The sequence below is a fragment of the Ptychodera flava genome, chromosome 21, assembly GCF_041260155.1.
Source record: "Ptychodera flava strain L36383 chromosome 21, AS_Pfla_20210202, whole genome shotgun sequence".
Lineage (NCBI taxonomy): Eukaryota > Metazoa > Hemichordata > Enteropneusta > Ptychoderidae > Ptychodera > Ptychodera flava.
In genome coordinates, this window is record NC_091948.1 from 11363887 (window position 1) to 11388429 (window position 24543).

At 37.1% G+C, this 24543-nt stretch overlaps 1 protein-coding gene across 1 annotated transcript in view; it reads left to right on the forward strand.

Annotated features, from left to right (window-relative positions):
* The first annotated feature begins 24151 nt into the window (after window positions 1-24151).
* LOC139121404 (glycine receptor subunit alphaZ1-like) overlaps window positions 24152-24543 on the forward strand; it is a 50382-nt gene continuing 49990 nt past the window's right edge. Inside the window, exon 1 of the mRNA XM_070686241.1 lies at window positions 24152-24491. Within this exon, the coding sequence (XP_070542342.1) occupies window positions 24415-24491 (77 nt within the window). The 5' untranslated portion in view covers window positions 24152-24414. The remainder of the gene's footprint in view (window positions 24492-24543) is intronic.

The following is a 24543-nucleotide window of genomic DNA, read 5'->3' on the forward strand; positions in this document are numbered from 1 at the left end:
GAAAGCATAAAGCTTTTGTTTGGCTATATCTTCCTGACTTATGTGACATCAGTCTACTTGGCCAGTCGGCCATATATCCATCTCCCACAAATTTATCAATTTTCCATTACTTTGCCTGATCAGTCAACTCTAATGTATGACTCTCCTTATAAGTTAGTTAGTCCTGACGATATCCATAAATTTCTTTATGAAATGATAAACATTCCACAAAGTGAATATAAATTGATGCATAGTGGTAAACCCCTGAATATGTCCACTATAGACCACAGTTTACACACTAACATAACCCTAAATGTGAGTGGACGTGGTGGGGCTCGAGGTAAAAAGTCATCTGATATGGTACATCCTGAAAAGTCATGTGGTCCATGTATTATTTGTGGAGGAGTATCAAAAACTAGATATTACCACTTATGCCGTCAAGACAATGAAGCAGTGGCCAAGTATATTACAGAGAATTTTAAAACAAAAGATGGCGACATAATATCTGCAACTGACTGCATTTGTAGCAGTTGTGATAGGAAAATTAAAAGACGATTCACATGTACAGATAACCAATCTGAACCAAAACACAAAAAGCAGTGTCCATCAACTTTGTGTGTTCTTTCAAATTACAATTTATGCAGAGCTGCAGCAGACCACAGTGGTTGTAATATTGCAACATATGAGCAATTATTTTTGTACATTAAAAGGGCTGCTACTTTTGATGGGCTACCAGAAAGTATGCCTTTATGTCACCAACATTATTGTGAATTAATAATTTTGTGAAAGGCAACATTTCTGTAGTATGTGGTATTTGTTCACTGACAATCTCGGCCAAACAAAGAAAGTACAAAATAACAGATACAGAGCTAGCTACAAAATACATCAATCATATGAAAATAGAATCTGACCACTTTGACAAAGAAAGCAGTGTCTGTGGGTCTTGCAACATAGCATTTTCAAAGTTTGTTAGATCAGAGTTTGATGTCAGCAGTGTTAAAGTGGCTTCAAAAGAATACATGAGATCTCTGTGTCAACACTACAGGGATGTCACTTGCATTGATGTTAACTCAGTTGAGGATCATGCTACAGCTGCTGCAATTTTATTCCTTTGTAAGGAATTTGAAGAAGACAGGGGGGTATTGCTTTCATCTGTGTATCAGGTTTATTTGGATACCCTAAGAAAGGACTCTGCAAAATATGAAAGGTCTGATAAAATTTTCATGGAAATGAAAAAAAATCAGAAATGGCTGATGGTAAAACTTCAGAGTGTATTTGCAAATTGTCTGGTATCGTACACTAACCCTGTGTACAAAAAACTTGGGACACTATTGAGGAGATGTGGATCATCCCTTGAAGACTGTTTACTTTTCACCCTGTATGCTTCTACTAATAAGCTGAAAGAGAGTGAAAAACAAGTGAAATCTCTAAATACACTGAACAACTCACTAGTTGATTCAATGTCAAGCCATGATATTTACTCACATCTGCGATTAACAAGTGAATTTTTGAAATCAAAAGTGATCAATATGGCAAAGTCATTTATGCAAGAACCAGATGGGGTAGATCTTACTAATATTAATTACAGTGAATTTATTTCACAGAAAATTGATCCCTATGTCTGGAATTTCATTGTAAAATTAACAATGACAAATAATGAACAGGCTGATTTTAAACAGAAAGAAATTGACACTTTTGAATGGCAGGAATGTTATATGGAAAATACAAAAGACAAAACACAAAATATCATTTTGCCCGTCTTATGAGGAGATTGTTCATTGTGTCATGTATTGTTAATTCATACAATTCAGAGTGTAATTTCCCCTTGCACATACTTTAGCTGATGTTGTGGACAAATTTTCCAACTCGTCATCTGAGTGTTTAAAAATCCTTCACAAATTTGGTGCGGTTTCGTCCAAAGATAGTCTTCAGCGGTATAAAGTTGGAATTTGTGAGAAAACCATGCAAGAAGGGCCCAAGGTCAGCAATCAGTGTTTTAGCATTGTATCCATTGACAATGTAGATAAACTAAGTTCATACGCGACAGTTAAATCAAGTAAACTCGGAAGGGGATTTAATGGGACTTCAGTCCAAGCTGTTGAGAGTAAACCTTCACTCACTCTCACAGAGCAAGACCTAGCCCCCTTTTGCAGACAGTCACTAAAAACAACCAAAGGAGAATATCTGAAACCTGTTTCCATCAGCCATGACAATTCACTTTGCCGAGCCATAGCAACACATACCACATACTCCTTAAGGCACTGTATCCGTGATGAGTCAGGCAAACCAACATCCCTGCAGCTACAAACTCTTGAAAACAAGTTAATGCTGAAAATAAGGAATGAAATAGCTGACTGCCTAGAACAAAATAAAGAAATTGTTGAGCAGCTTGACACTTGTACGTATGAATCTTTCTTACTCAAAGACAACTCTCAAGATAAGTACCTGGACTTTGATCATAGATGTGATGAAATTAGAAATGGTGCTGGTTGTGGTGTGCCAGAATTGTTAGCCCTGTCTTACTGCATAGCCTTACCTGTTGTAATATATAACAAGGTAAATGATCAATATGTTGAAGTGTGTACATATGGGGCTGAGGCTTATTCAGATGCTAATATAGTAAATCTGTTAGTACTGCAACAGAATGGAGCAGAGGTGTATGGACTATTATTAAATGAAAGTTTATACTATGATGACAAAACACTGCTTGGTGAAAACAACTCTCTTTATTCATGGAAGGAGATGAACCTTTCTGTTGAAAGTGATGTCTCCTTTCAAGAGATGCTTTGCCCATCATATACAGTGAAAAGAAACAAACATGTGGTAAAATCATCTCATCGCACCATTGCACCAATTTTGATTGAAAACTACTACAGCGTCTTGTCAGGTATGTATGATGAAAGTGGCCATCACATAAATGTTTCAAACATTGCTTTGAAAGATTTCCAAATATCTCCTGAAGAGAGAATAGAGAAGATTAAACTACATTCTGATTGCTTTCTGTTCATCCTAGAAAAAAAGGCCCTTCAAGATGAAAATATAGAAATCTATATACCCACTTTGAAGGATAGATTGTCAATGTTTGCCAGTGATGAAACAGAAGCTTCAAATGTAGTTTATCTTGATGTTCTTGACATGCCTGCTGACAACATCGAAACAATGAAAGCTGTGCTAAATAAAATATATATACAGTTTGGGGTTGGTAAATACATTAATTATTTAGTTGTTGTCGGAGATGGCAAGACGTATGATTACCTCCTCAAGTTAAAAAAACTGTATGGTCTTGAGTTGGCATGGCTTTTACCTTATCCTGGAGACTGGCATATTCTGAAAAATTTTCAAGCAGTCTTAATGAAAATCTATCTCGATGCAGGACTAAAAGACCTTGTAAACTTATTTCACTTTGGAAAAACAGGTTCGTCAGTGATGCTCGCAACCAATTTTGATAGAACTCACAGATTCTTGATCCAAGTATGGGAATCACTATATAGACTAGAAATAGACAAATTCATGAAAAACAGGTCTGTTGACTGTGAAGGACAAGAAGTATGCTCACTGTCTGAGAAAGAACTATATGAGACATGTATCAGCAGTATGCAGAGTGAGCCAGACCATTTTGACCTACTTGACAGCACAACATGTTTCACTGAAATAAGAAAAAAACTAAGAGAAATATAAATGGTTTAGAGACAGAGTTTTGCCAATTTACAGAGAAAATGATGACCAAAAACAGTACCTGGAAATTTTGGCATGACTTTATACACAGAGATATGATGGCATATATTGCACTTCATATATCTATAAGGAACAGAAATTTCAATTTGAGAAATGCAGCGTTGAAGGAAATGACACCATTATTTCACAGTTTTGACAGATTAAATTATTTGAGGCTTATACCACAGCACCTAGCAGATTTAAAATGCTTTCCTGTTTCTGTTGTCAATCATCTCCATAATGGAGGCTTTGCAGCAAGTCTTTCAGGTAGAAAATGGAAATGTGTGGCTTTGGATGAATGCCATGAAATGTGCATCAACAAAGATGTAAAGGAAGCCATGCATTCTACTACAAAAGAAGCACTATCTAGGCTCACATTTTATCTCCCACACCGAGCTTTGCTGCACAAAAATATTAAGAAACAATTATTGGATGAGGGTGGCCAATCATCTCTTTACATGTCAAACTCTGAAAACAAACATGTTGAAATGAATGTCAGATCATACATGGATAAGTTGTCAACATCTAGTGTACTATTTGATCATACATGTGGGGCATCTGACAGTCTCAGTCATCTGTTTTCCAATAAGACTCTCGAAGGTAAAGATGCGGAGGATTTGTTAACATTCAGATCAGTGGGAGAAAAGTCAATGCAAGATTACATATCATGCATAATACTTTTCAATCACAATTCAAAATTACCTCCTCGTCGCAGGAAAAACCTGAAAACATTCTCAACAAAACAACCAACTGTTGTCAAACAAAAGCTGCAAGTAAAAGACCAAAAATTAGTGAATTCCATTTTGAGAAAAAAATAGCATATTCAAAGACAACAGGTATCCCTACAGATGATCTGAGTCAGTTTATTGAACTTCCAAGGGCAATAGCCACTGTTGATGGACTACCTGAAAAGGGAAACAAATCAAGTGTTGGTAAAATACTAAAAGGCAGATATCCATCTGTCTTTTATTCAAAACTTCCACAAACTTTTAATCCAGAATGCGTGATACTTGAGGGTATGTTTATAATTAATACCACACCTCTCTCATACCATAAAACATTTGAGGATTACATATCTTTTCTGTGTAGAAGATGGATTAAGCCATATTTCTGTAAATTTAATGCTAGTGAGGTTCATGTTGTATTTGATCACCCACAACGACATGGTGCAAGTCCTAAGGACATTGAAAGGGCACGGCGGGATGTTGGGAAGTCAGAAGATGTACTCTTTGACAAACTTACACAACATCAGGGCCTGCCTACAAATTGGAGAACGTTTTTAGGTGTACGTATGCATAAAAGATTATTTGTTAACTTGCTGTGCAATGCCCTATTGACCCTATCCACACAATATCTATCAGAAAATCAGATACTTGTTACCGCAGGTGGGTTTGATGATGAATACATTGACAAAGCCAGGCAAGTTAATGCACACGGTGTCATATCTATCATCCCAAAGTATAATTCAAACCATGAAGAGAGTGATTCAAGAGTGTGGTACCATTCTCTGCAAACAAATCTTAAGAATGTCCTCATCTATTCACCTGACACAGATATATATCATATTGGATTGCCCCTCTTAGAGGGAAGTGATAAGACAGTCTTAGTACAGTTGCGAGCAGCTCCATTTGATAATGTGTACCTCTCTATGTCATCTCTCTTAGATTGCATGAAACATGACCTTGATTTGACCTCTATATTGCCACCAAAATTGGCAAAATCTTTCAAACCTTGTTCATCTGCAGTGGATGTGACTACATTTCATATTTCCGTGGTTGTGGTAAGAAAACATTTTTAGATACATTTTTCAGAGATGCTAAATTTATAACTGGAACAGAAAATGAGCATATTACTGGTATGTTGGAAAACACTGGTGGAGATGATAAAGAAAAAGGCCTTTTGGCATTTTACCGATTGATAGGCTGTGTATATTATCATAAACACTCATCGGCTTTCCCAGAATATCAAGGCCCAAAAGAACATTTTCAGTCTTTCATCAATGAAACATCCATACCAAGCCTCAAGATACACCAGATATGGCTTGATGACATAAGAAATAAAATATGGGATAGAATTGACAGTGAAGTTGGCTTTTTACCATCAAATGATGCCTTGAAATTCCACTGGTACAGAACATGTTGGGTATCTGGTCTGTGGACTAATGCTAAAAATGCTGATGCAAGTGTACCACCAATAGATGTATTTGGTTGGAAGGTACAGAATGGACTGATAAATGTCATCTGGGATTCAAATGAAAACTTTGAAAAAGTCAAGAAAACCGTTGAATTTTGGACAAAGGGGTGCAAGTGCAAAAAATCAAAATGTGCTAACAAATGTTGTAAATGCCTAAAGCTGGGAAATGTTTGTGGTCCTGGCTGTCAGTGCCTACAATGTGTTAATATACCACAGCAGGCAAATACTGCCAATATGCAATCACCTGAATATTTGACTGTTTTGGATGAGGCAGAAGAGGATGATAACAACCACGAGGAATACCTAATAAATAGTGAGGAAGTCTGTATTGATGAGGACACTGAATCTCTTATTGAAGACATGGAGGCCTTACATGCAATTGATAATATGGATGAATCTGACTTAGATATTGATCATGGTTGCCAATCTGATGAATCTGATGAAAGTAATGATACAACACTCTGTGTTTAATTGCCAATCCTACCATTTCTGCAGTCAAAGTACAACTTTCCTGACACCATTTTTGCAGTAACATGTTTCAAAATTGATTACTACTTTTATCCTCTTCAGTATATACATGGACCTCCATGGTATATACAAGCTGCTATACATCAACAAACAGCCTATAGTGTTTCACGATTATTACTGCCACAAAAGAGAGTTCAAACCCAGTAAGATGAAATTAAAGTATTTATTTGCCAAGCATTGCAATGTTCCATAACACTTCAAGTTAGTTTTGCCTCATGCTATGGCCAGTCTATTGTACATGTAGCTATATGCCATAGCCTATGCATTGTAAAACCGGCTATCACTATGGTTCACAGTAAACTGCAGCATTTGATATAAACAGTCCGACAATGTTCATACTTCGCTGCGATATGCTCAAATAAATTACCTTCACAGATAAAATTGACTTCTCTTGCTACCGTCGGTACTTCGTGAAAAAAACCGTCACTAATCTTGAAAATCGCGATTATCCTCCGTTGTTTATGCCAAGGTCGATGCGTGGAAAAATGTATACAATGTCATCTGATCCAACAACAGACATGGCATTCCACTGAGATGACGGGTAGGGTATATCCTTATCAACACTAGCGATGTTTAAATATAAATGTCAAGGAAATCAGAAAAACTAACGCATTTTCGATCAGACTCGGCAGCCCCTGCAATTCAGCAGCCATTTTGAAAATAGTGACGTCATGTTTCCTGATCGACGCCCTCAACGACGCCACTTGCGTTCCGACTGTATTTGAGCAGCATTTGGTAGTTCCGGGGGAAGGGATAAGGTCTGCTGGTTTTTGTTGTGACAGTGTTATTCTTTTAATGATATTCATGGCTCACATAGTCTTGAATCGGGACCTTTGTGTTCAGGGGGACGTAGCGGAGAGCTCTTGTTCAAGGGGTAATGGCTACAAGAGGTTTACTATTAAACATCGTATTTTGGAGACAGATGATAAAAAAGGCCCCGCTCTTTCCGCTACGTCGTATTTTAATTTTTAATCAAGGTACATTTTAATTGTATATTTACTGGTAGAGAAGGTGTTTGCTGGAAATTTCGGAATTTCGCCATATTGTACCCGAAATATTCCTGATTCCACCCAACGTTATTTCCCCCTTCTCTCCAAGCTAAAAAGGCGAGTCTTGGTCGCTAGAAGCTTGATTACAAAGAGTGCCCTCTAGTGAACTCAGTGAAACTTTATCAGCGTAACGCAATTTCAGTCGTAATCGCCCTCTACCTTCAGTAAGAATGTTGTACTTCAGATACGCCGCATTCCAGGAGCAAATTTTGTCATGGTTTGCAGGACAACACTTAATGCCTTCTGTTAGACTCTCGCTCTGTGAATTTACATCAACAAAAAACAAACCTCTACCGATGGCCATGCAGTATTGACAATGATGATTATTACGATGATGGTAGTGGTGGCGGTAGTGATGATGGCGAAAAGGATCATGATGATGTCTGGTGCATTGAAATGATCGATTAGGAGTCGTGGGAGAGACGGACAAACAGGCAGGCAGTTCAGCTCCTGATTAAAATTAACAACGTTTGTAATCAAGAACGTTTGACACCTTCATGTGGAAACATGATGACAAAACGATCACCTAAAATGATTTTTTTGACCTATCATTGGTCGCTACACCAAATAATGTAAATTAAATTTCATGCAAGGAGTACAAATTATTGTTACGTGGGGTTATTAACCCACTCACTATTTGGCAAAAGCATCTAACTGCATAATGCTCTTTGCCGTTCTCTCTCTCTCTCTCTCTCTCTCTCTCTCTCTCTCTCTCTCTCTCTCTCTCTCTCTCTCTCTCTCTCTCTCTCTCTCTCTCTCTCTCTCCGTGTGATAGTGACTTCGTCTCTGATTGTATTTCTCTATATGTCTGTTTTCATCTCTATCTTTGTGTCTCTACCTCTGTCTCTTGCATTCTGCCCTTTTTAATGAACATCTAACCAAGCATCTATCTACCTGCCTACCAACCTATCCATTATCTGCTTGTCTACATATCTATGTCTATATGTATGTATGTATGTATGTATGTATGTATGTATGTATGTATGTATGTATGTATGTATGTATGTATGTATGTGAGAAGAGAAATATTATTAAAGAAACGGTGAATATTGTTTGACAATATTCTATTGGCTTCAAATACAGGCGAGATACGGACATTGGTCGTGGTAGCGTACATGTTAACAAAATAATCATTACCCTGTACTGTAATTGAATTACTTAAGAAAAACACTCCTATGCGATCACTTTACCCAATGAACTGTGGGAAGGGAACACGTTGCTTCTTTTTCATGGGTTACCTTGGAACCTAAGTACTTTCTGTATCAATTTGAGTCACACCTCGATCTGTATGTCGGTCACATAGCGCTTAAATGTGTAAGTTTTTGCCGCTGTTTGAAATCTAGACAGGTTACGGCTTTGCGACGATCAACTTACATTAGCTTATGGTGACATGTCAGAATTGATGAGATTTATCGATTCGAGGTCACTGGTTTGACACTAAAACTGAACTTCGACGCAACAGTATAAACGTAGGTGCCTTGTTAATATGCGATTAGTATCTCAGTATTTTACGAAGTTTAATGTTTGTAGCTACATTTTTATAAATCAAGGTATCACTTTCTACAACACGTTCATCTCTGTGATTCTTGTTGTGACGTACCTGGTGGACATTCGTACTGCGGATTGTTCAACGATTTTAGAACTCCTAAACCTGTTTTTTACTGACGAGTGCTTTTATCCAAACTTTGCGAATTTGTGGAAGAAACTCCTATCTAATTACCAATTGTTATCACATTTTGGCTTGAAGGCAGTAAAATTACTAGTGTTCTATATCGGTGTTTCTCGGCACACCGTCAATAATTTCAACGCTAGTTACCGTCTGAGTTAATCTCAAGAGACTCGTCGAAGGCACAAAGGTCGTGACCAAGGCTGTTGTAAAGGCCTTCTTCCATCAGGTTATCATTATCGACAATAAGGATTTAGTAAGGCAATAAAACCACCTGCTGTTTTTACCGGCGCGGCGTGATATCCGACTCTCGACTGTTTGGTCAGGTGTAAGTCCAGTATGACGCGGGTTTCAAGAGGTATAGGAAACTTGCATGTGATCGATTAGTATCACAACAATTACAAACCGATATATGTATTTTCTGCCCAATTTAACTTAATAATAGCGAAGGCCGAAGGGAAGGCAAGTCTTTATCGGAAGTAATCTTTCTCGTGAAGTGAAGCATGCTATCGCAAATTAATTTCAACTTCCTTTCTAAACCGTGCATTTTGGAAACACATTTAGCTCAGCTACCCACGGTGGTATAGGATATGCTAGATTGAACTCTGTTAGTGGCTTAATAATAGAATGATCAATACACCGCGTCTTTACACTCATCATCACAAACAGATCACAGTGCATACTATACTGGCAGTCATGGTGTACTTAGAAATTATGCCATTTTGCCGCTTAGACGGCTTGAATGTTTTACAATTTACTTGAAATCACTCAAAGTTTAAGTGGAATGGCAACAATTATCAGTGACTTCCAGCATTGTCTTAATGTAGAAGCCGTGATAAAAACTTATTCTAACCATGCAGGCATGTTGTCAAAGTATATACGTTAAAGTGTAAGGACCAAGTGCTTGACATTTCGTGGTCAATTATTGACAAAGCATCGAGCTACTCTAACATAAGCAAGCGACGTAATCTTTGTATATCAGAAACCCGCGCATTATCAACGCTGACAAATCTACGCTATTAAACAAACGCTCTGAGTTGGTTTCAAAATGTCCCCACCAAAACAAATATTGTTTATCAAATTTTAACACCACCAACAAATAGAATGGTATGTCCCAAACATATGAATGTGAGTGTTGCTAGGAATCCTTTCACTTCTGTCTGAAGATTGCGGGACGCATGAAACTTCAGTAACAGATTTCATTACTTTGTACTTGAAGTAATTTGTGTTATTATCTGTCTATCAATCTATCAATCTATCAGTCTATCTATCTATCTATCTATCTATCTATCTATCTATCTATCTATCTATCTATCTATCTATCTATCTGGACGGACAGACAGACAGACAGATAGATAGATAGATAGATAAATAGATAGATAGATAGATAGATAGATAGATAAATAGATAAGATAGATAGATAGATAGATAGATAGATAGATAGATAGATAGATAGATAGATAGATAGATAGATAGATAGATAGATAGATAGATAGATAGATCTTTTGATGATGTTCGGGGATTATGGGTGTATGGAGCTAGTAGCACATGCAGCATACCTCTGGGATTTAAAAGCTGAGTGTTGTCACAGTGTTGTCTATACACACTTATGCAGACGTGCACATTTGGCTTTGAAAACTGACGGTAGTTTTTCTACACTGAAAATGTCCCCAGTCCTCAAGATTTTGCGAGTATTCCCCCATGGAGATGAAACTTGATAGTTTAAGCCGTGACAAGACATATAGTGACTCGCTCAATTTAAAGGAGGCTTGCAAGTGACAAATCTTGCTTTTCCTAAGCAAATTCACTCGTCGAGAGTGAGCTGTCAGTCAATTGAGCACGTTTGTAAAGCTCTCGTAAAAAGAACGTTTTGGTGTTTGGGCATTCTTTTTCACATACATCGTTTCATTATCTAAATAACTGACAGCATCTGAATCATTATTCCGCTATTTATCTCGCTGAATCCTTTCGCAGTTTATGGATCTTAATTTTTAAAATCGGTTCAGTTATGCGCCCATTCGGTAGTTTAGTATTTTTTCCTAATGTATATTGCGAGTCCGTCTCGTGGCAATAGGCATCGTAAAGGTGACTGGAAACAGTGGGGCCTTTCAAACATAAATCAATAAACACAACAATCAAGTTCAAAGTGACGCTTACTCTGTAATGTAAACTACAGAATGTGTTCTCTGGCTTATTGACGATGCATACGAAGATTTGTAGGTATTACAAGCTGTACAGTGGACGTTTAGTCTGAACGGGTTCACTTGACATGCCCAAAAGCGGATGTCCGATGGCATGGTGGGGCGGCTGTACGGATATGGTGACAAATTAGTGTCGTATAAAACGGAATAGCAGAGGATGTGGCGTCGGATACCGACACACCTGCCCCTCGTAAAAACGATAGCGTAGCCCCGTGCATACCAAACAAGTCTTGAAGGTCTTTCTTCAACACTTATCCCTCAAGCGGTTATACCTATGTTTTACCATCGGTCATTTCGAAGTGTTCAATCACAAGAACGTTACTAAACACATGTGAACAAATTGTAAATTCTGTATACTCAAAAAAAACCAGCCAATATATGAATTGATTGCCAACCATTATGATTTCCATTAGCTGATGGCACTAACGAGTATCATTGCGGGTAATCGAGCAAAACAGAAAGCTCCCATTTTCAGTTATCGGTAAAGTCTATTTTACTTCACGAGCTTCTAATGGGCTGTTGGGCCAGATTAATAACCCTCACACAGATAATCGTCTGCACTAAGTGATGGTGGGCAAACATAAGTCCTTGGGGTAGCAAATGCACGGTTTACCGGTAAAATATATAAATAGATAAATAGACAATATAATAACAGATTCCATGTATTAGAAATCTTCAATGTTTATGTATAATCAACTGACGTACAGGTAGAGAAAAAAAGGAGAACTTATGGAGAGATAAATTAGTAATCCTTTGGATTCCTGGAAATTCCTAGAGAGAGAGAGAGAGAGAGAGAGAGAGAGAGAGAGAGCATGCTATACTGGGAGTGGTTACGCTTTAGAGGTACTAGCAAGTTTTACTAGATTTATTTCACAAGCAGGCCGAAACACTTCTTATAATTCTTGACCTTACCGCTATGACCAATGCTCATTATTATCAATTGTAACCTTTGTAGAAACATATTACAGGTGCAGCCAACGGAGCTATTCATCGAAAAAGCTATTCCAGGAGCAATTTTTGAGGGCAGGGGAAATTTTAATCGTGCTAGGGCAGGGGACATGTTTTTAGGTGGTAGGGGAGCAAATTTTAGTTTTTTTTGTAGGGCAGGGCGGATATCGGTTGGCTGTCCTGGGGACAGGGCTTGGCGAAAAACTTTTTGAGGGGAATTGTTTCCAGGGCAGGGGAAATTGGCAAGTTTTATTTCACCACAGGGCGAGGGAACTGCCAAAATTCACAATGGGGAGGGGAAACAGGCAAAAATAAGTAGGGAGTAGGTAAAAATGAAGTTTGAGTGTGGGAGGGTAAGTTGAAAAATTTTCTGTGGGAGGGCAAATTATGAACAGCTAATTAATTACCCTCTTGATTTAAAATTAGTCAGTTCACATTATTTGTCATGCACAATATATCTTATCATAGTAAGGACCTTTTTAAAAGTGCATTGTTCGTTGGCTGCACCTGATTTTACGTCTGTCCGTAATTAAACATACGGTCAAGCATCCATCCAACCATCCATCCATGCATCCTCCATCAATCCATCCATTCATCTATCAAACACATACATACATACATACATACATACATACATACATACATACATACATACATACATACATACATACATACATACATACATACATACATACATACATACATGCATGCATGCATACATGCATACATGCATACATACATACATACATACATACATACATACATACATACATACATACATACATACATACATACATACATACATACATACATACATACATACATACATACATACATACATACATACATACATACATACATACATACACACATACATACATACATATTGTTCTGAGGCAACGAATTCGGTTTCTTTATATTATTAAAATCAAAAACTATCCATTGGAGATACATTTAACCCGTCCTTTTGGTTCATCAACACGAATCGACCGGTTTAATATACCAGAAAGGCTATATTCTTTTAAAGAGACAGAATTTCTTGATACATTAGTAACTGCGAATTATCACTCTTTGTCAAATGCCAGTTTCAGGGTATGGAAGATGAGATTTTTCCGGAACGCAAAATTACGCGGATATTGATTTCAAAGTGTTTCAAGGATAAACATTTGCTCGTGGAAGGTTGGTCGACAAAGAAGCTGTGAACAGCGGCGCTTTTGCCAGCAACAGTAAAATATACTATCAATTTGTTGATGTAGGCAATAAATTGTGAAAAGTACTTGCTGACAGAATAACCATATAACATAGAGGTCAAAGAGGAAAGGTTTTTCTTTTTGACATATCATAAAAACCTGAGATAGTTAAGGGGCCCTCTACTGTAGTGTAAAAACACATGAAAAAATAGCTATTAATTTAACTATGTAGAAACAAGGTAACGAAGATTTCTGGCATGCCGCAGTCGATGACATCGCATATAGAAATAAATGAATTGCAAAGAATTCTATTGACATCAATCATACAACATTATATGCAATTTACCTCACCCTCAGTCGAGAAGATGAGGGCCTTAAAATGACAAAATGATAATGAAGTGATCCTTTCGTAGCCACCCACCCCTGCCATACTATAATGGTGCATTCCTCTATGGTTCAAAATGGATACAGTTAGAAATGCTTCCAAAATCGCGAATTCACAAAAAGAGTAAAAACAACAACAGCTGCACGGACGTCAGTGGTTTAAAGCGCAGTGGTCGTCGCGCTGCGCGTGCGCGATTTTTTTGTTGTTAAAACATGAATTTTTGTAAACATAAGTCTTCTCAACTTCAATCTGAGTAAGATGGCAGCGGTCCCCCACTTTGTTAACGCCTTTGTAAGACTCAACATCATGCAATAGTAAAATATTAAGATCGGAAACGAACTTCAGTGGTGTATTTCTATTTATAAACTCATGTAAGGCTACGAACATTGAGACACTACACTCGGCACATTATGTCGCTGCGTTTACTGCACGCAGTCACAGTGAACAAATGGGTTTGATCTCGCGCGGTCACGCTGGTTGTACACAATGCTATGTACAGTACAGTAAAAATACGTCACTATATGGTCAACATTATATATATATATATATATATATATATATATATATATATATATATATATATATATATATATATATATATATATTGCAAATAAAACAATAACAATATCGCAAAACATAATAATCAACCCGTAACCTTGTGCGGCATTCTTGGATATGTTTTCAACAGGGGGGGGGGGACCCCTCAGGAGCATGCGCAGCGCGACGACCACTGCGCTTTAAAAGATCTTCTACATTGACAAGTGTACGAGGCATTTTGGGGATTCTGTCAGATCATTTATAAAAAAAACCCACACCGTATGCAACACTTTGTTTTGTTTAGGACCGTATCTTCAGTTATGCAGACATATTGTCAAGCATGAATGGTTTCTCGCTGAGCGTTTTCGATCGATATATTGTGTAGTGTGATATTGTAACATATGTGCATGGAGGTTAGTGTCTATGATTGTTTTTGATAGAAAAGTAGAAAGTTGTCGCTGTATCACTCAACTCTTAGTAAGTGCTTTAGTTGAAGGGAAACAGTCGTCCGAACTGCGCCTGTGCGAGTTTCTTGTTTACAAACAATGTATTTCGTGCACGATATCCAGACGCACCTCATCATCATAGCTGCAACATTTAAAGTATACGATGTAGATTATAACAGACATGTTTTAACTTTTATCGATCACTATCGTACGTTGGATACAGTGTTTACATTGGTCGTATGGGTCCTTTACGAGATTGGAGCGCAGTTCCGACGACTGTATACCTCTAAGTCCCACTGTGTTCCTTAGTGCTGTGGTCCTTGGAACTGAAACATACATTCGTAGCGAGAGAACTTCTTTAACAAAAATTGTCATCATTGAAAATAAAATCGATTGAGTTGACTTCGAAATTCCCGCCTACTGCTTTCTGTGTTACAGGAGTATAATTCACGTAAGGTAGAACGTGCCTCTGGGACAAAAGTTCGGACTTTCAAATTTTATCAATCCTTGTTTGATCTACCACTTGTAGGAGCTAATTTTAAAGCTCTTGATGAAAAAAAAATTTACAGTCTATTTTTTTCTAAAAATCGAAAATTGTATTTTACCCCATAGAGTTAATATAGGCGTTGGCCATTGAATTTCAAATATCGTGAAATCTTAAGTAATTTGTCTGTCTAGTGCCAAATTTTGCACGATGACCCCTGACTTTTATTTTTGCTTTGATAAGAGAATGGTCTACATTTTCACTGAGGAAAGTTTGAGCAAAAGTTTAAGCCTTTCACTTTCGAGGCGCATATTACCTTAATTGAAAGAACAATCTTTGAAGCCTTTCTTTTTCACCAGAGAAAAAACACTGTATATTTGAAAACGATATTCATAAATGTAATCTACTTGCATACTAAAGTACAGAGCCACGTCTCCATTCAAATGACCATCATCGTAGACCGGTCATGAAAGCAATTGCTGAAACTTAAAAACTAGTAGAGACTGCTCAGTGCAATGTCCAAATTTACAAATGTTGAGAAACCATGCCAATTAGAAATAGACTTCTTTCCCAGTTTTCATATCAAATACACATCAATTTTAAATAATTTTGCAAGATTTTGAAAGACAAATTATTTTCTCTGTCATCTTACAATAAAGCTGAAAGTACCGTTGGAGCCATATGATTAGAAAAATACGAGAAGACTTTAAGCCCTATAAACAGTAAACGTTTGTTTATTGCGTCAAGGTTATATCGAGGGATTCCAATAAATTATGTTCCCGAAAAGGCTTACGGAACGACTATTGTATTGTGTTTCGTTGCTTGTGCTAATAGCATACTTTAGATTTCCCTCCATTGAATGTAATTCACACATTTCTCGATGCACAGACGGGTATACACAAAGGCATTGAGTACAGTATGCTACTGTAATGTATGACATGGGCATTTGATTGAGGAGTGGGAGTGCACATGCAAATTGTTGTTCTATCTTTGTATAGAGAGTCACCAGCTGGACATGCAGGGGTCAAGTACAGCATTGGGATTCCAAACGTCATGAAAATATGAAACCAGCCTAACAAACTAAATGTTGCCATTTTGTGCGTCCATGGCCATATGTTTTGAAATACTGAATCTTGTGAAGGTATTTTAGGTGCCGGGTACAATTCACATTAAAACCGGTCACCATATTTTAAAAGAGCAATATAAAAGTTAACAATAGCATGTTAGTATTTGTAGAAGTAATGCCAGAACTCACATTGAGGGTCCGTCGATCGTGAGAGTGCACAATAAGCGTGATTTTTTTTCCATTTTGTTTCGGGAGGGACGTTGCCGGGTTCGACCAAAAGTTATTTTTTCAAAAATATCACAGAAAAGGCCGACCAACGGACAGCACAAATCACTCATAAACAGATACAGAGGAATCAACGCAAGGAAGTCGACAGCAGGTGCAATCGTTCTTCATAACATCGTCCCATGCGATCGATCACTATTTAACAAAATAATTAAAAAAATAATATGAACTGATTCATTTAGGCTGCTATCACATTGTTTGAATTTTTAGCTCCTCGCGAGATTTCATTTTTTTTATTTCACGAGTCCTCGGTATAGAGCTGTCCAAATTTATCGACATAAAAATGTTCAAAAATGCCATGGAAAACAGTTAGCATATAGAAGACTGGTACATGGTTGATGAATATTAAAATACGAAATATTATGTACGAGTCACGTGACAACAAAGTTACAAAAGCATGTGAGTCAAAAGCGAGACCACTTTATCGCGTAGAGCTCTTATCAAATTACCATCCGGTTGTATAAAACTTTTATCATCTTGTGACGTAGTCGCACAAAGTAGGTTGCAATTTCCGACATTTACTCGATATATTTTCATGATTTGAAATTTGTTTTTTTGAAGGTTATTTTTCCAATGTCATTTTACAAGTCGATTGTAAATTACCACCGCTATATTTGGTGATGATTTGCTAATGACGTTTTGCTATTATCGACTCTGGTGCGCGATCTGAAAACACTCACTTAGATTACTCTTGCGAAAGTGACATTAATTATAAACCTGTATCAAGCAAAGAAACTTTATGGCTTTTAACGCGCACTTCATGGAAAGGAAATGGCTTACTATAGAAATTGAAAAATATGGAAATAAAAGCCCCAATATCAACATGAGTATGGTATGTTCATTTATAATAAAAACACGGTGTGTTTGACAGCATTTCAGGTATTACTGAAATTTCCTCTCAAAACTTTTAAACCGGTCGGGTTAGCTTTGAGATCTAACGTATTAAGAGCTTTACTTACAGGTATATAATCTTTCAGATGTAATTCTCCAAATGGAAGGCCACTTAGGGCTTAATCTCATCTATTTCATTCGTGAGTATAAAGTAGCTCTATTCGTAGTATAAGGATATGAGTTATCCAAATATGCCTACTTATTCAGAAAAGTTCAGAAATATTTTTGCAAAACCGTTTTGTTCATTTGAGTCACTTTTCGTACAAGCACGCAGGTACATCCGTGATGTTCAAACGTTATAGTACTAATAACTTTTATTTGGGGGGGGGGGGTGGTCAATTGCTGGTTTAGGATGGTTTTGAGCTTTGGCATTTTCCTTTGCTGACCTGTATCAAAATTTAGTATGTCCCTTGTTTGGGGTAGTGCAAATACTTAACAGTATTTTTGATTCTGTAACAAAACCATTCAAAACATTACAAGTATAAAATCCATTCAATGTCTAGTTTTGGCTTAAAATCTGTGTTTCATTTTCTAGTCGTACCCACGTGATAGGAATGAAGGAGTACACATTTTGACAATTAGTCCTATAAATTCACTGAAGTTCTTCTAAATCGCTCAGATATCAGTATCAAGGCATGTCATCACGATCTGTGTGTCTATTTCAATATTAAAATGCAGTGCTTTTAAAAGCAAGTCATTTGACATGTCTTGAAACTCCATCCTTCTAAAACAGTAATTTTGCATTATACAACGTTAGACCGTGTACGATTATGCAATCTGTGCATCAATTGGTGGCTGAGAAATGGTAAGATAACAACAAGTCTAAAAGCACAAAGACTCCTATCTCGATAACAATTTGTCCTGCACAGGCAACTCTAAAGTGCTCATGTTATGTGACCGCATTAATAATTGAAAGGCTCTCAAACCGATAAGCCCTTTCCGATAGTATAGGAAATATTGAATGTGTTTTTCCAATTTGCTTAATCTGTTTTCTGTGCAAATGTTGCTACCTGAACCAGGGTGGATGAATTAAAGTAGGTACCAGAAAATGAATTTCGAATTTTGATGAGTTTCTTTCAGATAATACGAAAAGTTTGGTACGGAAAAGCAGTAATTTAATTTCATATGTGAGAGTTTTTATGATCGACGAGCCATAAACCTTGAGTACATGAGAGTCTCTTCAGTTTTATATAGTACATATCTGTCATGTGACAACCGTATTGCTTTTCCAATTCACGGATATTAGACTGCTCTGGTACTTGAATTCGTCTCGACTGACTGAATATCATTCAATGCTATTTCTTAACACATTGTGCACAACTTCCCTAAACACCCCCCCCCCCCCACCCTTGCACAAAATAACCGAGAGAATGGTCGACTGAGTTTAAGCTGTAATGTCCACTAATGCTGAGTTATATGAAAAGAGTAATTACTCGGATCACACCCTATGTTTCCACGATTGTCGACGATATGATCACATGGCAATGAAAACAATCTGTTAAAATAGCTCATCACATAATTCACACTCCATTCTATACCAAACGGTCACAATTAAAAGTTTGACAGTGTCCTTGAAACTAAATCGTAAATTTTGTCTTTTCTGCTTTGGCAAAATGTATGGTCATCCTCACTTGAATGATCGCGCTTGAATTTTCAGCGTCCTTCGTAATGATTTAGATACTGTACAATAGTATTCAGGAATGAGTCTGAAGGATTGTATGTGAAAATGGTCAATGTTGTCTGTGCGCGCCATAAGTTGTGTTTTGAACCTACCACGCCATATTTTCGACATGACCCGACATCGCTCACAAGGTGGTCAACCCTAACTGTAATGATTGCATATAAGTCGATGTGCTCCCGTTTTTTATCAATGCATAATCGCCATGTCTGATGTCACACCACATTCCGCTTTCTGATGCGTCTGATTTTTCAACTGTGCAATTTAGACGAAGGAGAATTTAATGATTGTGCCCTTTTAGGCGACAGATAGAACCTACAGATTATAGTTGCAACTTTTTTCTGCCTTTCTTTGACACTGAACTGATTCTATCTCTTTTGCAGTGTTCCACGGTGCCTGTAAAGTTATTACACTGCCAATCGTAGCTGTGGCATCTTTTCGTGATTAAAATCTGTACTACACGAAAAGGAAATTCAGGCGATGGCTGATTCCATCGTTTGACGTCATTTTTCCTTTACTAAGTGATACTGTGACACCACGCTGTGTACAAAAACAGTTCGGAATGATCGAGGCTGGGGTGAGGGGGCTGGGAATTGTCTTTAGATGGATGGATGTAGAACCATGAAAACGGATGACATTGTCACGCGATAGAGAAAGGGCCTAAAATGCTGATTTGATTGCTTGAAAAATGTAGTAAATGTATGAAAACGTAGAAAATGCTAAAAAAGTATGGCGTGACTCCATTTCATTTTAGTAAGGAAACCACAACAACTTAGGCAGGAGGGAATACTCTGACGTTAAATCTTGCAAGACCCCTGATAAACTCGTTCACTTTACTGTCCTTTCAGCTCTAAGAAAGCTTACTTCCCTCGAGTCTTTTCAAAGGCAGTTTAAATCGATATTTTTAAATACATATTTTCGCACCATGACGATATGATTTACCGCGTACTTTTGCATCGCGCATTCATACATATAAGGTCAGAATTCCACTGTCGTTCACTGCAGTGACTGCCATTCTGTGACAATAATTTTAGCCTCATGGCGATATTCTTAAAATTACAAATGTAGTTCGATCAAAACATGTGGCTTGTACGAGTCAGGAACGGCTTGCAGTTCACACTGTCCTGTTTGATAATTGTGCGGGTACCTTTGACTCTGGAAACAAGGCAAGATCCTACTGAACTTATGACCGTATAAATGTCAAATATAAATTTGAACAGTTCGGTTGAGTGCTAGGCTTGAAAAGCGGTACTTTAACATTCTTCGTCAATTTTCCACATCACTGCAACGACTTACCGACCAAAATAAGGCCCGTACCTGCTATAAATAACGCATGTCGCATAAAGCCTTTCTCACTACTTGTTTACATACAGCAAATACAACTTTCTTAATCTTGTGACTATACCGATTCTTTCGTTAGGTGAACACAGTATTTGCAGCTCAAAATTATCATGTTTATGAGCTCTGAAACAAACTCATTAAACAGTCATTAATTCTAATGAAGCTGGCAGTACAGAGCTACATTTCACTTCTAGCTGATAGAAATAATTGCAGAAATATCAATAATATAGATCGTTCTCATCATCCGCTGTTTATCCTCATTGTGTCAAAAACAACTTACACAATTAACCTGTCTAGTATTTTGTTGACGACCATCGAAAGTCGATGACAACCAAAATATGATACAGAAAGTCTTGTAGGCAAAAATAGCCTCCGTAAAATAAGTCTGATTCAAAATTTTCCAACAATATTGCTTCTTGTCATACCCTCAAGCAAGTTACTACCAGCGTTTAAAGGCAACTGTAACTTTATATTATTTTTTTACTATTTTTGTTTTATAGGTCGATAGCCAGTAATTGTGCTACTCCAAAACCCGTAAAAACACCCTCTATATATGTAGCTCGTCAGCACAGTGTCTTTACATGTTAAATGCATTTATTGTTCGCATTTGAATGTTAGTTCAGACTGAAGTTCCCATGGTAACAGGAACAAGGCAGTGTACACATGAACAGGCTGAGTTGACATGTAGATCTGTTATAGAGGAAAGTTTTGAATAAATGAATCGGCTATCATTCACATTTGCGATAACTTATACTCGTTGCCTCCGCGTACTCTTTCTACTGGAGGAAGAAATATGATTTATGATTTTTCCCTGAAACACATTGAGGTGCTATGAGCCTCGAAATTTTAGCATTTGCAAAAAATTTTCGGAAGGAAATCTGAAACAATTCTCGGTCAAAATCAAGAAGAAAATATAAATGTTACCGTGCAAATTATAGCGTTTGAGAAATAAGTATTCTAGAATTTACTTATGTTTGAAAGTCAACTTAGCCGCTATCCCCATGAAACAATTAAGTCTTCTGTTTTCACAAAACAAGGCGCTGAAAACGTCATTTACTCTACATCTTAAAATGAGTCAATAGAAGCGGTATATCAGCAAAGTATTGAACAATATTTGAAATTCCATAAACCCATTTTCGAACACAGTCTGCTTATATTTTCATTGATTTATATACTTCACATTAGATGAGTCTGCTTATATTTTCATTGATTTATATACTTCACATTAGATGATTACCCATTTACATGCTCATATAATAATTCAATAATAATAATAATAATAACACTTTATTGTTTACAGACCACTACGCACCTTGTATCAGTGGTCTGCACATTACAGAAAATTACAGGTATAGAAATAAAAAATTCAAAGAAAATACAAAATAACTCAGAGAATCGAGTTAAAATCGATTTAAAATAACTCAATAAGGCTGTAATATCCCATTGGCTCCTAATTAAAGACACAGAATTAAAATCCAACAAGTGTTAAAAAACAATAAAGTATAAAAGCAAACAAAATAAAAAATATAAAAAAATTAACAAGGCATAAAAGAATCACAGAAAACAAAAGTTCTATTTGTCAATACTATCCCTAATAAAACATTTCAGCTTTGTCAGTTCGTCTTTCTGCTTAATCAGATTGATTCATTATTGTTTCTTTTGGAAGTGTGCTTAGCTATGTTTTTTTGTGGATTACTCTCTACTTCAACTATATCATGTGTGAAAAGCACGGCTCGTATACCTATGGGAAACGAGCAGTGTTGAAACGCCATTCAACACTGCATTGTTTGAAACGAAATCAAATGTAACTCCTGACTTATTTTCCATCATTGTGTTTATAAATCTTCCATTCACACCCTCTCTCTCTCTCTCTCTCTCTCTCTCTCTCTCTCTCTCTCTCTCTCTCTCTCTCTCTCTCTCTCTCTCTCTCTCTCTCTCTCTCTCTCTCTCTCTCTCTCTCTCTAACACAAATCCACACAATTTCGTGTTAATTTTCATTGCGCGCCAAGTCACCCAAGCCTGCATGTGTTTGATCTTGAATGTTGTTGTTGACGAGTGAATCGTATATTTCGGTTTAAATGGATCTGTGAACATTAATTTCATACACTGTACAGAATGCTGCATTTGTATGTTTTTTTTCCAAATACTTTAAGAAGAGTAAGAAACTAGAACAATAATAAAAATAACTAAGAGCAGTCATATAAAATTCATAAGCGTGCTCGGTGTAAAGTAAATGTAAATATACTTATATTGGATTTTAAACTATTGTATTTTAACTTGAACTATTTTGTACTGTATAAAATGTTAATTCCTGTTGGTTTATTATTGTAATTGAATAAAGCGGTTTTTACGAACGATTTAAATAATTATAGTATCCGCTCTTTATTTTTGACGTACATCATTTTGATCTATATGCAATTTGTCAACTTGCTTTCAGGCAAATTTGCAAGACGTGACCAGCATATTCAGTACGCTCACCGTAGAGAACGTATTCAGCGGACTCCGCTTTCCGCTAATCTCAGCAACTTTTTTACCTTTAGAGGACACATTGCTAAAATAATGACGATATATTTTTTTCGATTTGCAAAATACTAATACACTTAACGTGTTTGAGAAATTATCCTAAACAGTTCTTTTCCGCAGGTCTTAAAACCCGTCGCGGGTGAAGTTGCCATAGAGCCGAACGGGCGCTGTGTCATTGTACCTTTGGCAAAACCTATCAAAATGTACGAGTATACATAAGCACACGTACACACACATCGCAGATAGATAGATAGCTGGATAGATATAGACAGACAGACATACATACATACATACATAATACATACATACATACATACATACATACATACATACATACATACATACATACATACATACATACATACATACATACATACATACATTTTAGATACATACAATTCATCACACGTATGTTCTGAACATACTAAAAATATAATTGAATGCAATTGAACTTTGCAGTGGTGAACATGCAGGTCATATTCACAATTCCAGCGTTTTTTTTTCCATCTGGTCGCGATTTTTTTTCAATTGAAAATGACACCTTGAACCGAGGGAAAATCGTGCATGGCAAAATAACAGCCTGGGTGAAAATATACATACAGTAAATTTAGCGTATTTAGTGTATAGATCGTGAAAGAGTGCGTTGAATCTCTTCAGAACGTGGTATCTGCTCGGTAAATTTTATATCCTCGTTATAGATAGTTCAGTTCGTAGAAAAATTCAATCAGGAATTTTTTGAAGGCACAGAAGCTAGATTGACACAGAATATGTGACGCTGCGAAGGAGGAGCAATCACCATTGTCTGTATAGGAATGTGTTTCAGCAATTCAAACTCGTCCGGAATTACTCATATCTCGCTTGCATTCTCGCTTCAATTGATCCTTACATGAGTTTCATAGTCGAAATCAAGGCACCAAAAAGGTAGAAAAGTAGATAATGATTGGGTGAAAGAAGAATAGTGGATTTGAAACGGTCCTCTGAGGGATTGACATCATCTGGAAGTGGTAACACGCATGCGCGTATCGTTCGTAACGTCTACACAGGGGCAACTGATTGATATTCATTCAACATTCAACTCAGTCATCCCTGCACATGGCTGCTAGATACAGGCAGGTACAGAGACGCTACGCTCACCACTCTGTACTGCGGACAGCTCATCTGCAGATCGATGAAGAGACCAGTTTCTGAACATTTGCATCAGCGAAGTCACTGTCAGATTCACCCGCCAACGAGGTGTTCAGAATATCACCTTGGGTCTCCTGTCTCTACGTTAACACCTTAACTATATTGGAAGTGGCGCCCTAAAAACGATGGTTCAACGACGGTGTAATTTCAATTGCAATGCCTACATAGTCATTACACTGGTAATGTTCCTTCATCCGAAAAGGTAACGTAACGGAATCATTTTGTCTGACTGTGTATTTGTTTTACGAAAAAAT